Source organism: Oreochromis aureus, linkage group 14 (assembly GCF_013358895.1).
Source record: "Oreochromis aureus strain Israel breed Guangdong linkage group 14, ZZ_aureus, whole genome shotgun sequence".
NCBI lineage: Eukaryota > Metazoa > Chordata > Actinopteri > Cichliformes > Cichlidae > Oreochromis > Oreochromis aureus.
This window is the reverse complement of record NC_052955.1, coordinates 7,812,030-7,827,927: the sequence shown is the minus strand read 5'-3', so window position 1 is coordinate 7,827,927 and position 15,898 is coordinate 7,812,030. Positions and strand designations below refer to the sequence as shown.

The 15,898-nt window shown below is 37.7% G+C and overlaps 1 protein-coding gene across 4 annotated transcripts in view; it reads right to left on the bottom strand.

The window, feature by feature from the left end:
- LOC116329243 (rho GTPase-activating protein 42) overlaps positions 1–5,593 on the bottom strand; it is a 72,860-nt gene extending 67,267 nt beyond the window's left edge. For 3 of the 4 annotated variants that reach the window (XM_031751237.2, XM_031751238.2, XM_039598219.1), the window contains exon 1: positions 5,309–5,593. In XM_031751237.2, the coding sequence (XP_031607097.1) occupies positions 5,309–5,462 (154 nt within the window). In that variant the 5' untranslated portion in view covers positions 5,463–5,593. The remainder of the gene's footprint in view (positions 1–5,308) is intronic. The other variant, XM_031751239.2, reaches the window with a different exon arrangement.
- Positions 5,594–15,898: the final 10,305 nt, after the last annotated feature.

Below are 15,898 nucleotides of genomic sequence, written 5' to 3'. Positions count from 1 at the left end.
AACCAAAGTACATTCTGATGACACTAAGTGCAAGGAACAAACTGTTTGTGCACTGTGTTACAAATACGTACAAATTATGTATGACGGACACAAGCTGTCACCCAAAAGAATGTGTGCCCATGTCTAAGTAGGTCTCTAGAGATTCCCTTACCAAAGTAAGACCAGCTATGGCTCATCGTTTTTCACGTTCTTCATACATATTTATAAATGTCACTAGGCTGTCAACCATGAGTATGTTCTCTGTAACTGTAACTATTCATGGTTCACTGATGCTACCTTTATCACTTTTTTCTATTACTGCAGTACAGTTTAACTCATTCTATAGAAGATACAACAAGAGAATCTGTGTCCAAATTTCTTAAAGGATGTTGTGGAACTTGTAGTGTTAATCAAACAATTTGCTGCGTAGTAAAGACACTGTCATCACACAAGTTACAGAAGGTACCAAATAGATTTCATATAAGAGACACTAGCCTCCAATTCTGTGGCTTTCTGCTCTTATACCCTTAAAATAAACTTGCCAACCACATGTTAAATGTATGATTGTTTGCCTTGTTTCTGTGGTTTCTCCCACCCTTCCCCCAAAGTGATAATTAGTGAATTAATGCAGTTAAGCAGAGGGAATAATAAAAACTAGTAATTTACAACAGGTGTAAACCGTGCAACTTACAGCCACTTGACCAAATTACTGTTGATACATAACACTGTTTAAACAGCGTGTTTCAGAAATCTTTAAGCCACAACCTTCATCATTAGTGTTAATATGAAGTGGGACAACGAAGTTTACATTTTTTTCTGTTAGTGATAAACTGGGAGTAGCACTGACACATGCAAGCAACATGTGTCAGCATGTATTCAATGTAATGTCACCACTTGTGTAACACAGATTTTTCACAATAGAGCATGGATCCTGAGACAACCTTGACGTCAAGAATCATTACTAGTGACGAGAGTTGGGCTTAAAAATAGAAGAAGTCACAATCTCTAAAACTGAAGGCACATTAGGTTAGGAGTAGGACGAGAATCTACTTTGTTTTCTTGGACATTAACAGGGTTTTACAAAGTTAAACTATCAACAGCAAGTTTTACTGTAATGTCCTCAGGCTCCTAAAGGAATCTGAATTGTGGTGAGATGGCAACCTTTTGACTCCTACAATGCAGTCATATCCCATCAGATTTCAGCGACTGCCCCAAAATAACATTTATGCTGAAGTATTTCCATTTTGTCAGATTGGAAGTGATCCAGGGTTTATGACGAATTGTCCTTGATGAGCTTAACGAACAGGACTTCAAGAATAGCTTCAAAAGTGGCTGGAGTGCTGGGAGCTGTGTATCCCTGCAACAAGTCACTAGTTAGAGATGATTGGTAAGGTCTTTGAGTTGTATATTCACAGTCAAAGAACCTTTTGATTGCATCTTGCATATCATACCATAATGATCGTAACATATGCATGTCATGTTTGTTCCTGACCTCAGCTTAGACAACCTTTCCAATCTTCATGAAACTTAGCCTATATAAAGTACCAAAGGTACCGAGATTTGTAATATCTAAATGGTGATTGATTCATGAAAAGGTACAGTTTTTTTTATCTGTGTATTTGCATAAAGTAACTGCACGATCAAGGCTGGTTCTTGAGCATACGCATTAAAACTGAATGAAACATTTGCACATTCATATGCACATTACAGGTATATTTTAACAGTCATCACAAAGATTAAGATGTAGCGACTGGAAAGTTTTTATTTCCTATTTGTTGTGCCTTTACCATTCTACACCATTAACTAAGGGTGAAAGACGGTCACCACAGATGGCAAAAAGAAGTTATAATTTAGGAGTAATTAAGCTATTTATGCTCATGATTTACAGGTAAATCAATGTTTACAAATAACAGAACATATATATGTGTAACAATCAGTGCAAATAGCTGGCAATCACATAAGCTATACTACAAGGAGTTAACACGTTCAGCTCCACATTCCTATTTCATTCCTATTTCATGTCCAAATTATTAGTAATTATAAAAGTTCTCAGTTGTAACTGTACCAAGTTTAATGCGGCCTGATAAAAAGCAATATGAAGAGATATGGTCTATTAGGATTGTTTTCTATATTATAATTAGGTTTACATAGAGAAAAACCTAATTTAGACTGTAGAATTATACAGTTGTGTGTACACAATTTAGTCAGTACATGTGCAGGATTCGTTTTTTAAAGCCAACTTTTGACTAAGGTACACATTTCCAAGCAGTTCAAGGTATATGGCTGGTATGTCGTTTCAAGTATCTTTGAGAACTAGTCAAAGTCCTTCTGTCTCACTGTTTTCTGTTTCTTTATGTAATCCCAGACCACCTCCATGTTGAGACCAGAGCTCTGAGGGGGCCATACCATCTGTTAGTCTTCTTGTTCTACATATGACTAGAAATAGTTTTTTTACGACTTTGGCTGGATGTTTGGGGTTGTTATCAGATTACAGAATTAATTTTCAACTGATGACAAAAAGTTAAAGATATCGTGTGAGGTAAGTATTTAAACATTTAAAATGACTTAAACTTTGGCCCAACTAATAGAGTGCATCTAAAATGAGAAAACGACACAGAATCCAGACAAAAGTGTTTCCTTCACTACCGCAACAATGGTAAGTCACAAAATTTCTTTACTAATCCTAAAAGCCAGAAAAGCACCCCCTTTAATTACCCATAACAAACATATGCTTGACTTTATATGGAGCCAGTTAGTGCAGTTTCAGTACATGTCCAACCACTTTGCAGGTAATACATTAACAACCTGGCTCAACAGACCTCATTCACTCAGACAGTATTTAAAGAAAAATACATTATAGGATACTTTACAGCTGTGAAACATGAGATGATAACTATTAGGAAAAAAGATCCATTAAATATCTTCCAGTAATGTCACCGCTGATGACAGGTCATAAAGGGTCATAAACCTCTGTGGCGTCCCAAGTTAAAGACCATCAATAATTTACTTCCGTCTCTTCACTTCCTGCACTCTCTCCCTACCCCTGACTGAAACTGGGCATTCAGTTAAAGAACTGAGACACTCATGACTACAAAGGAAAGACAAACACAATGGAAAATTCCTTCCAAGTAGCTCAAACACTGGTAATGTTGTGGTCATTTTTAAAGATTATTTACTGTGAAAGATGACGCACTAACACGAAACACTGGTTAATAAGTATTTCTCATTTCAAACTTTAATTTAGCAACAGATCAGCTAGATGGAGGGGTGTGTAGGTTGGGATCTAGTAGAACCTTAACTATACAGTGTTTCTACATCAATAAACCCATCAAAGGCAATCAAAGTCTCAAACCACTTGCCACTGTCTTGCATGCATAGTCTATCTTGAAGTGTTAAGGTCTTATTTGGTATTAAACAATTTGCGCAGGCCTTTGACATATCCTCCCTGTTATGAATAAAACATTGAGAAGAGTATTACTGTCCACCTATGATGCCCTGTCCACTGACGGAACAGTTTTCCTGCAAAAAAGCTATGAAATAGGTTTGGCCTTCAGCTGCCCTGAGAAATAGTAGAGTCAGCAATACAACGGTATGGCAGGGTGATACAAATACTAAGTGCTCCTCACTTTTGTTGATCAGATGTATGCTTAGTACAGATATATGGAACTGAAACCAGAAGGAAGAAATACAGGACAACACCACAAAGAGCTTAAACCTAAAAGTCACTTTGTTAAACACTGTATGCCTTTGTGTTCATATATCAATATAAATTTCCATTATACTCATTCTGCCAGACTAGATACTGAAAAAACAAAGATGTGGTTATTATAAGCATCAGTGTCCTGTTTTTCAAATTGGCTGATTAGTCCAGAAGAGTTAATTAAGTCAAGACGTGTCATTTGTGAGATCAAGTTAATTTGTTTTGGACTATTATAATTTAGGCCATGAATGTGCTTTATTAAAATTCAGTTCAGTGCTCAATACACAGCAGACACAAGCCTAGTTTTACTTACTATCCCATAGTATGGTATATTAACAGTCCATGGCTGTGAGCACAGGAGCACCGCTCACTTGCCATTCAAACCTTCGGTTTGTCAGGGCCACCTAGTCAGAAGAAGGTTTGCTAAAAGGAAGGGTAAAAATCTTCTCAAAAAAGAATTCTGAATTTGGGGTCTGCACCAAGTAGTACAAGATAACTTTGAACTGTGAATCACACTTGGACTCTAAAAGAGTCCAAGAAGAAATACATAAAAATTGGAAAATTGCGTAATAGGTCTCCTTAAATGTGTAAAATTTTGGATATTGCAACCTTACTCCCTGCTTAATGCTTGTATGCCTAGGTGCAATTTCAGCTTCGCTGCCTCAAGCACAAGAGCAGCAAAAAGCAAAACATATAGGGATGGTGATTAAAAAAGTAAGAGCGTGACAAGAATGATGCGTTCTCACAGCAAAGTCTGACGGACCCATGTTGAGTTTAACTGTGGAAAAAAAATACAGTGGTGAGTGATGGGTTAGTGTGCGCACTGTGGCACAATGCTGCGCCCTTCCCATTCTATTTCAACCCAGCTGTTTTCCATTTTTATTAGACCTATATTTCTAATCTTTCTCCATTTCACAGACACACTTCTGACGTTAACAGACCAAACTCCTATCCCCACAGGGAAAGAGCAGGAAGTCGACTTTAATCAGCACGGTGGAATCTGAGACCTAACTTGGAATTTGAGAGGACAGTGACCTCTCAAATTGAATGCTGGCATCCTCACTGACATCCGCATGCAGACATTAAAGCCCACAATATGTATTTTCCTTATTTCTGAGCGGTGACTCTTCAGAGAAAAAACATTTTCTATCAATGAATTAACTTACAGTATTGTTATCCATATGTCAGAAAGTGGCTTTTTGATTGCATATTAAAGCAGAGGAAACTCACTTATATGACACTAACAGTTCTGACTCTGGTCTTTACACTGGGATTTGTTAGACAAGCCTCTGCATGCATGCATTGAAGCCAGGGAAGCAGACACAAAGCAAACAAATCCCTTGCACTGCAACAACCTTAATAATGAATTATGTGTGGCTTTTTTTTTTTTTTTTTTTTTTTATAGATTTAAGCTTTTCACTAGTAATATAAATGTTTCCCAGTAGGAGACAACAATTATTCAGCTCCCGGTGGCTTGAGTTCAAAGAGGGACGGGACCATTCAAACACTAGCACAAAAGTCTTAAAAGAGATATAATGAATGTGTCCGCTAATTGAAAGTCGCCTCTAGGTTTTAGGTAGTTTTATTTGTGGACTGAAAGAATAAAAAAGGCCATGCTGGGCTACTTACTCTTGAGCGCAGTGATTAGCATATTCCCATCCTTAATGAGGTCTTTGATGAATTTATTTGTCCGCTCCAGTTCTATTTCATGGCATTTCAGACGCTCTCTGAAGTCCGGACTGTCCAGGAAAGAGTCACTGAACTCCAAAGTGGGGAGTCCCATTGTCCCTCAACGGCAACGCTGGCTTTTAAACTCTGTAACTAGGCATACAAAGGTTTTTACTTTTCATCACGTAGTTCCGATGTAATAGCCACTTCTAAGTTCCCCCTAAAAACTTTTCCTGCTCCGCTCAGTTCCTCACTTCCGCTTTGATTTTCTTCGCTTTTTTTTGTCGGCTACCTTAAAAAACAGTGGTCGTATGACTCCTGCTGGTTAATTCTGGACAGATTACAACAAATGTGGTAGGTGCATCATTAAATTATGCATCGAAAAAAGTTATTTTGAAAAATTAAACTGATTTCTGCATTTCAACTTAACCTCCTACTTACGTTAATAATAATAATAATAATAATAATAATAATAATAATAATGACGACTTTGTGAGTTCGCTTTGTGAGGTTTAGGAGATCCCAAGCGAAAAAGAAAAAGAAAAAAGAAAGAAAGAAATCGTATGGGCTAAAATTTGAATTCAGTTTCTGTGGGAATACAAACAAGAATTGTGAAACTGAGTATAAAGCAATTTTTGTTTCGCCTCAGATACAACCACACTATACAACGCTATACAAATCTTTTGCATTAAAAAAATTCCAAGTTTATGTCTTAAATGACCCCTGTCACTTTTGTTATTTTACTATATCGTAGCACACACTTAAAGCTTGTACTGCACGAAATATACTGTTTTTGGTCAAATTATGCCAGTGGTCCTGCTTTCTAATATTGTGAACTGTAAACTCTGCAGATGTCCATGGCATCTCACTGGCATCAGTGAGAGCTTAAGAAGAGGGATCTAAACTAATACCATGGTAAATGGAAGTAATTAAACTAGAGCCTAGTTGGAGTCAGGAATTTGTCACATTCTCTTCATGCTAAAGGTTAGCAATAATGATTTCACACTCCAGGTAAATATCTTGGTAGGTGTGAAGCACAGGCTTTGTCACCAGTCACACTAAATCCTTTGGATGACTGTTTTTACCTTTGATGTTTTACACTGGCAGAGGGAGAGAAAGAGGCTTTATCTCTGAGCAAAGATTAAAGTAATAACTACATGAAGATGCAGATACTGCAGCAATGGCTATAATCAAAACCCACAACTGAAAAAGCAATAACAACGTAATGCTTCAAAATTAAGAGCAGACTGGAGCTCTGTAAGTAGAGACAAGCTTTTGCTAAGTTTCACCCTGTGGCCTTGTACATTTCTGCCTTGGTAACTAACTAGCAACCGTTCCTAACAACACACCTGATCTTACTCTGGGTAGCAGTGAGGTAAATCATCAGAGACAGATAACCTTTCCAGGCAAAGTCATGTGATTGCAGCTGAATTGTTACTGTGTGTTACCATCAGATTCCAGCGATGGCCAGTAGCTCTGTAGTCAAACTATATTTTCAAATACAGTAAGATAAAAAAATAATTAATCTCAATTTCAAAATGATACATACGAGTGTTTCTGAGATGTGAGCAAGCTGCAGTGTTTTAATATAAAAGATTTTCACTGAGAACCATACAACTAAAGTGCACAATGCACTACAATCCATAGGTGAGCGATAGAAGTTCAAGCTTTTACCACCTGAAAAAGATCCATCCCTATTACCCTCTGTGGGTTGCTCTTTCACCTGTGATTATCTGTAGGTTTGACAGTTAACTTTCGTCTGACTGCAACTCACAGATGAAAATGCCTCATTTATAGCAGAAGTGAGTTATACTCAAACAGCTGCAAGCATGTGGAACTGGAGCAAGGACTGGCCTCTGGCTGCACCTGAGGAATCAAAAACAGTGGGAGCATCTGTGTCCTTACACGTGTGCATTTACGGTGATGAAATCTCAAGTCTGGGAATGAAACTCAACATGATCCTGGAGGGATTCATTTAGAGGTGTAACACTCATTGTGGCTAGCATTAAAATATTTCATTTGCATGTGACAAAAAATTCCAGGGAGCCCAGTTTCCCTGGGGATATGTGATTAGCTATAATAATGCCTTTAATCGTTTTCTGGTATATTGTTGTAGGAAAGCAAGTGGTTCAATGAACAAGTAATTCCACAAAAATAAAGATAAATATGTACTGGTTTCCAGCCATATGCTGCATTTGTAGAAATCTTGCACAAAAAAAAAAAATGGTCAAAAATACCGCCTTAACAACACACCAGTGGAGACTTGAGGACGAGTGGTTAGCTGTATGAAGCATGGCTAATTGCAATCTAAAATAGCCGCCTGTAGAGTCTTTGAGGTAAATTTGGTTTAATTAAGATGAGACTCAATAGAGAACTGTGCCCCTGTACTCCTCACTCATGAAGGCATTCGCACATTCATATTAGTCATGCCAACATGAGTCTATTGAGAGGCGGTGCACATATCGTTTTCCGTGAATTCACCTAAGGAGACCAACTATGAACCATTAAAGGACAGTCTTGGAGCATTTGCACACGCATACACAAAACACACATGCTTGAGCAATACAAGCTTGTTGCACACACTAGTGAGTGAGACATCTTTCTCATATCATACAAGTGGGGAAAGAATTTATATGTGAGACACTCTTTTCCCACATCCTCATCTTTTTTCTCACTGCATTAAACAGGACTACAATGATGTCGCCTGATTGAGAATAGGCAGATCAAATGGGGAAAAAAAAGACTTGGATTTCACAACAAATATCATTAATCCATGCAGAATAAGCGTGAATTAGCTCTGCAATAAATTATGCACAAGTCAGGGGCCTTCTGATTAGATTTCCTCTAATATTGCTGCATCGCACAGCGGGATAGTCAGTTGCTGTGAGAAGTTGTCTGGTCTCCTTGTGGTGGGAGAGGTGGGGGGTGTTGTTGGGTCCTAACACGCTCCCGTCAATTCCAGCTCTTGTGCCATCATTCTGCAGCAGCAGCCCTCGGGGGTGCAGTTTGTTACATTGACACAGTGAGCAGAGAGATGTGATACATTAGTGGAAACCCTGTTGCTTCAAGTTAATTGCTGTGTGCACTCTGCAGTACTGAACTGGGTTATTGGGTGAAATATGATAACTGAGAAGGACTATGAAAAAAAAAAATCTGCTCAATACCCAGCTCTCAATTTTCCATCTGAAAGTGCAGAGATGATAGAGTTTAAGATGTCACACTTGACGTGTATTACTGGTTGGGATGCAGTTTACATTCATGACTATGCTATAGAAAACATTCAGTCACATTCCTGCACAAAAGGGAACCATCAGATCTGAGTGAATTTAAGGCAATGCTGTCTTGTTAATTATGCAAAAAAGATAGGATTAGATAACTAGAGTTCTTGTGATGGCAATTACCTCTAAATAATATGAGCTGTTTTCCCCAATTAACAATTGACACCACCATGCATACTCTTCATTTAAATCAGGTATTAAGGTAATTGTGCAATTTCCGGGTGGCACTCAGCTTAGTTCCAGAGGAGAGCTTTTGAGAACAAGACCTGTCACTGTTTTCCTAGCTCGTGATTAATGAACCTAATTTAGAAGGTTTTTTTTTTTTTAAATCCAATCATGCTCTGACATTTCCTATCAGATGAGTCCTTCCTCATTCTTTCCATTGTTTACCTCCTGACAATGCAATCTGCCAAAGTGGCAAGTGCCAGGCTCTCATTTATGACTCCTGTGTCCATATGATGTTTGAGCAGTTATGCGTGATTACCTCCTCTTTACAGAAAGAGACATCTCTAAAGCATGGAGTGTCCACAGGGATTCAATTTATTGCTTTTCTCTGCAGTGAAAACTAGGATGGTAAGCTTTTTTTTTTTTTACCTTGAAATGCCACGGTCGCATATGAGTTGAATCCGGTGTCAGGTAAAGGACACATCTTCTGGAAAATGTTAGATCCAAAGAGTAAATACAGTCCAGCACACATGAAAGCTGCCTCTGTGTCTCTGCATGTGTAGCTTTTGACTTACAAATCTTCTCAGTATACATAAGAAGGGTTGTTCTCGGGAGCAAAGCAGTTTTATTTTTTACCTCATTGACCTTCATAAGGTCATACTTGTCCAGGCAGACCCCAGGCACAAATTTAAGTCTGGGTGATAAATTACAAGAGCTGCTCCACCAGCTTTGTAAGCAAACAGTTTGTGTGCTTCGCTGGGACTTTGGCTTTAATTTGGAACAGCAGATATTCAAAAAACAAGCCTCTCAGCCGCAGCATGCCTCCATCGAGCCAAATAAACTACCCTTTGAAAAACTTCATCTCGCCCCACACTGTGAAGATGTTTTGGTACCTCGACAATCACTACGGTGGATATGAAAATCTGTGGCTAAACTTTGGAGCAGAGAATAGTACTTAAAAGATTTTAGTGTTACTACACTAAAGAGAAACCTTTGTTCTTATTTTTAAAACCAGATATATGCAGGTTAGAGCTTCAAGTGCTGGCAGCTGCTTTTGATTTCCTCCATATCTGAGAAAAGACTTTGATTCTATTTTAGCTCAAAGAAGAATAGTTCGCATCTAATATGTCACTGAAAAATGAAGGATCCGCTGCTCTTTATATTCTTATCACGTACCCTTTGACCAGGAAAACTCCAAATCTGTTTGTAGGAAAGAAAAAAACAGAAGTCAAAATGAGAGGTAGCTTTTATAATGGTACAATATGAAAACACAACTCTTCCACTGCATTTTTTTATAGTGGCTATCTGTAGCAAAACATGAAACCCCGTATCACAAATACTTGTTCATTACTTTTAAAAATGGCACTTTCAGAGAACTATGGTTAAATTCCGAGACATATCTACTAACTGGTGTAATTTATTGGACAATTCGTTTCAACCATCTGGGAGTAAATAGCATAGGATCCCATCAATATTCTAGTCCCACCAGAAAACAACAGATTGCATGTAAAACTGGATAATTTTCTCTTTGCAGCTTATTCCATCTGGACCCAATGCTTTTGACCAGACATCCTGTTTGATTGCCATTTTGGTTGGAAATGGTGCCACGGCTTATATGTTTTTCATCAAACACCAGGCTTTAGTAACTTTTGTGGATTGAGGGAATTTAAGTAAGGTTTGCAATGTGAGCGGTGGTATTACCATTTCCCACAGTATGTATTATTTTAATAGAAATAATTATGGCTTAAAGTTACTACAAAATAAGCACATTTTTAGCAGAGAAAAAAATGAAAAGAGGTCACAGCTGTATGTAAGGCCCCAGTCCTGTTCAGTTCTTGCTGTACTAGCCTTCATTAAATGGTTTATTAGTATTCCATGAGCAGAACTGAGAAAGCTGTTGAGACATTCTTGATCAGATAAATCAGTATTAAGGGTTGTCATCAGAGAGAGAATTACACAGGTCTTCCGATGCTTTTGACTCATCCTCAGGGAGGCTGTATTATAATTTTACCTCCTTCAAAAACTTTTCCAATCATCTTCACTTCTCATGGTTAAATTTAAAGCCCATTAGTCCGATGTCACCTGAAGTTTCTCTATTCAATCTAGCCAATATTTCTTCTGCTGACACGGAGAAAGTGGCCAAAGAGATTAACTCCCAGAGCGTATTATAAAGGAGAAATCACACAAACAATTCTTAGAAAATTTTAAATTGCCTCACTGTGATATGGCAAGATCCCAGAGGCAAAGAAGGAGTATTATGTTCTTCAGTGAACCAATATACTGTATATAAGTGAGTAAATATAAGTGAGCAGTTACAACTGGTGACACTGAGTGTCACTGAGCTGCTGAGTATTTATTTTCTTCCCCATAAGATAAACTACTTCTGTAACCTCATAGCAACACGCTGTTTAAGATGTCCAAGTTATCAGGCATTTTCTATATAAATGCGAACAACACATTCTAAGTGTATGTCACATTCAGTATAAAGGCAATCTTTGTCTATTGGAGATGAAACAAAAATGTCTGTAGAGTTCAGGCTGAATAACTGTTATTGGGGCAATTTCATGTTTGGAAAATACCAGTGAGTTGAGGAAAGCTTTCTCAGAAGAAATCACTTTTCTCGAGGAGGAATGTGTTTTGAAGGAAAGGCTTAATAACTGCGTGGCTTTCCATTTTAAAAGCACACAGTGATTGAGTGATAGAAGCTTTGTTTGCTCTCTCTGGGATCCTTAAAGCTTTGTGCCAGGTAATTGAAAAGGGAAAAAAAGTCTTTGTGTGGGTCATACCTAAAAAGATCCCACACTACTAAAAACAGTGTATGGTTGAAAGGAACACCAGTCACTGCTGTTTTTATGTTCGGCAACGATATTAATATAGCCCACGTTTCCATGGTTATAATGGATTAAGATTAAGTTAAGATTTTCACAGTCCATCAGCATGATGCATAGAATATCATTTGACAGGTTAAATGCTGCCACAGAGCAGAGAGAAAGGCCAAATCCTGAGCACTGGCACACATGAGAGACAACACATCCAAAACAGTACCAGCCTCATCGACCATTATATAATTCAGCAAGGGCTCATAGACTCGTGCCTCACAGACCATATTCAATATGCCATGCAGCATCACAGCTGCGCCTTTCAATCAAGCTTCTCCGGACATTTTATGAGACCCAGGAAAAAGAAATTTAATCGCATACAGTTATGATGTCCAAGCAGTCAACAACAACGGCTTATACTACTTTATACTACTTCTAACTGAAATTCCTTTTCAAGGAATGGTACTTTTGTCTGCCATTAGTTACATGTTTGTGTTTATGCAAAATCAACATATTGTGCACAGCCACAAAGGCCACATGAGACTGAGATGCTCATAATGAAAAATGGAAAATAAAAATAAAATAAATAAAGATAAAGACTAGGTAACTTTTACAGAATAGCAGTAAAACCGGCCAAATATGGTAATTACACAAGAATAGCAAAGATTCCGTTGCTTTAAAAAGTCATTATTAGACAATCTGGATTAGTAAGCATGCCATGTAACAGCAGCACAAATAATACACGCAGCAAACTAAGCAATGTCTATGTCAAGTCTGCTCTGTTTACCCACCACTGGCCAAATTACTAAGTGCACATAATTGAGCTAAAATGCTTTGTTACTTATTGATTCAAATGTAATGTGTGTGTCCTGCTAAGTTGGGTGAGCAGTTAAGAAACTGGATGGATGTGTGTATTCTCAAAAGTTAAACAGTCTGGTCTTAATGCCCTGCTAATTCAAAGGGTTATTGCCCCGTGTCACTCAGGATGAAAGGTTTTGTCTGACAGCGAGTTGGACACGCCATACATATGACAATGAGTCCGTGCAATTAATATACTTTACATAATATACATCATCGTTTTATAATGAACAATGAAAAGCAAAAAAACCCCACAAAAAACGAAAAACACAAATTTTAAAACATAATAAAATGCCTAATATGTAAGCAGAAATTACCCACTCACTACCTAGCAGAAATGATCTAAATGAACATTTAAAACACAAACTTCATGTAGTGCCATTTATAACAATGTGCAAATGAAGTGTTTAATATTTGGAGATCATGGACTTTTTCCACAGCCTTGGAAACCAACAGGCTGCTGCAACAATCCCCAGATTTATGAGCACACAGTCATGTTTTGGTACATTAGTTAAATTAGTTTGGTATCCAAGCAGGCATAACTTCAGTAAACTACCCATAGTGACATTTGGACCGAGTCATTTCTCAATGTGTCCAAAACACTTTCCCAAAATGGACGAGTAAGACCACATTCCCACATTTTTCATCATAGCACTCACTGTGCAGCAGATGCTGCTTGCAAATGTCAAGTTATTATTTTCACACTCACAAACATAACACTAAACATCACAAAATAAGCCTCCCAGCCTACGCCTGCGTGCCAGGTGAGGTCACAACTAATGACTGTCTTGAGTGTCTGTAAAGACACTTTCAAAAGTGCCATCTATCTCCTCTGCAGAATGTCCTTACACAAGCACAATGGTGGCAAATAAGCAACATGGATTGGAGACTGCAGCTGACAGAAGCTCAATAATCCAAGGTCGAGGCATTTAACAGACAAAGACAAAAGGCTTATCTAACCACTTTCCGTTTGCCTCACATCAGAAGTTATGTCAGTCAAACCAAGTGAGTGACAGCTTCCACTTTAAAGATTTATTCTAATTCTAAAAGGTTGCCTTCAGGTATTCTGCTGTTATAGTGTCAAGTTCTATACTAGCATCTCACAACAAAATTTATTTACAGTAAGGTAAAAAAAAAAAAATTGCTACCCCGATGAAGGAAGGGTAGGAATAACTTCTGTTTTCAACACTTGGATGTTTACATATATTGCACACAGATAAGGCATCAGAGTTACCACACTATCAACACAGCCCAAACTTTCAGCTCATGTATGCCTGGTTTTATCTCACTTATCTTTTTTTCTTGAAAGCAGATTATACCCATAGCTTTCATGTGGAATGTGATTTGCCAAACATCTCTGCCTGTTAAATGCAAGGTATTATAGGAAGGAGGGAAGAAGGGACATCTGATATTTGGATGCTCAGGTGTAACAAATCCCTCTGTCATAAAACATCTGCAGATTGTAAACAGGCTGTGATGTGACATTGCTCAATGTCACAAAGCAATAAAGTTATTTAGATCTAAATTATATTTTTTTACCTTCTCAGGACATCATAAACAACCTTAGAAGCCACTTTTTAAAATTATTTTTAAGTTTTGTCTTTCTCAGAGAATGGGTAAATTAGCTTGCAGTTTATGTGTTCCATTAAAAATTATTTTATTCATCATTTTAAATAAAACATTTAAAATGTTATTAAAATCTATAAATACTATCTAGTAACGATGTATGTAATATTAGAATATAATTTTAGTGAAAATATATTTAATCAGTTTAGGGATTTTTTGACACAGAAAGCAGGTCTATCTATGTAGATAGGCCAGACTGCATCTAAAAGAAAAATCTTTCATAATATGCTTATATATAATATCATAAGAAACAGACAGACTGATCCTGTGCTCGAATTAGTCAGCACAGTAGTAATATGAAGACAGAGACAGAGAGGTCAGGGAACAGTTTCTGCATGCTTGAATTTTATTAAACGTTCCTTTAGATTTTTTTTTTTGTTAAAATGCACAAATAACACTTCAAAGTTTTTCATTCTTTTGCATATTCTGATGCATGTCTGTGAGACATTTGGCTCATAAAGATGGAAGTGTTAATGCCAAAGGTTCCTAGGTCTTAGGGACAGGCCAGCGGGTGACCACTTGGGAGATGTGGCTTACATGTATAAACTACCATTTGAGAAAGAGTCAAACAGAAAACTGCATGTCTTTGTTTTCACAAACGGCGTGATCAGAGGCTTCTAGTGGTCTACAATTGTTTGACTAACCACAAAGACAGCTTTTGTTTGGAAATGCTAAACTGAGATTAGCTCCAGCAGCCAAGGAGGCTATACATGGAGCCTCTGAAGAAAACACAGTAATCACGCAGTTGCTCTGGTGGCATGGAAAACCCCGAAACTGAACCCTTTAAAACAAACTGTGCAGCTGCTGAAACAGAAACCCAGAGGAAATCTCAGAAGATTATCCACCAATTGCACCAGTTAAGACGTCCAGCAGGATGTTCTGAAGCCCATATTATATTGATTTGATGCCAGTATGCACTACCGTAAACACATCAGTGACTCAATTGATTTCAGTGGATGTTTTTTCTAGGATAAATGGCCTTCTTGATATCAAGTACATTCATGTAAAATCTCCTTTTTACCCATTACCTCCAGAATCATCAACATAGGCTGAAAAATGCAATGATAGCTGCGCTTTATTGCAGCCATCTATCAGTACATGAGCTTGATGTCGGTGCTTCCATGCAGTGCCTTCCCAATAATTTAAATTTCACCACAGCATCAGATTATTTCAATTTTTCTAACATAACGAGAAATTCCTTGAATCGTTTTTCTTTGAGCGGTAAAATTGTTTTTCTACTCTTGACAAGAATTTTCAGTTGTTAAAACTGTCAAATGCTCTCTCAACAATATCTTCTCATGAGCAGCATCGACATTCTGTGCATGGCCATTTTTTAAAATCGTTTACTGTGAGAAGTTTGCCTGCTGCCATGTGCAAAGATCTTAGCTCCCGCTATTATTTGATGGCTTCTTGTAATTCTCGTCTCTGCTTTGTCTTTCTAGATTCCTGCAGCTGTTTCCTTTAGTTTTTTTTGGCCTTTCCCTTACCAAAGTCCCTGAGCTGTCTAATGCACCTATTTGTCTGAGAGGACACGTTAATCAAGAAAACTCCTCAGCACTACAGACTTTGTGTCTAGTTCACCTGAACAGTGATTGCTGTGATCTATGGTCCACCACAGCTGCTTTTAGGACATTTTTAGAATTAAACTTGGCTTCTGTTTTGAAGAAAGGGAAAAAAATCAGTCTGCTAAATCTACCACACATGGAAACACATGTGGCACGATGAAGGGTAAAGAGCAATTTCTTCATTTCAGCTTAAAGTCAGTTGGTCAAACCTAGAAAATTAATCACCAGAGTTAAAAAAAA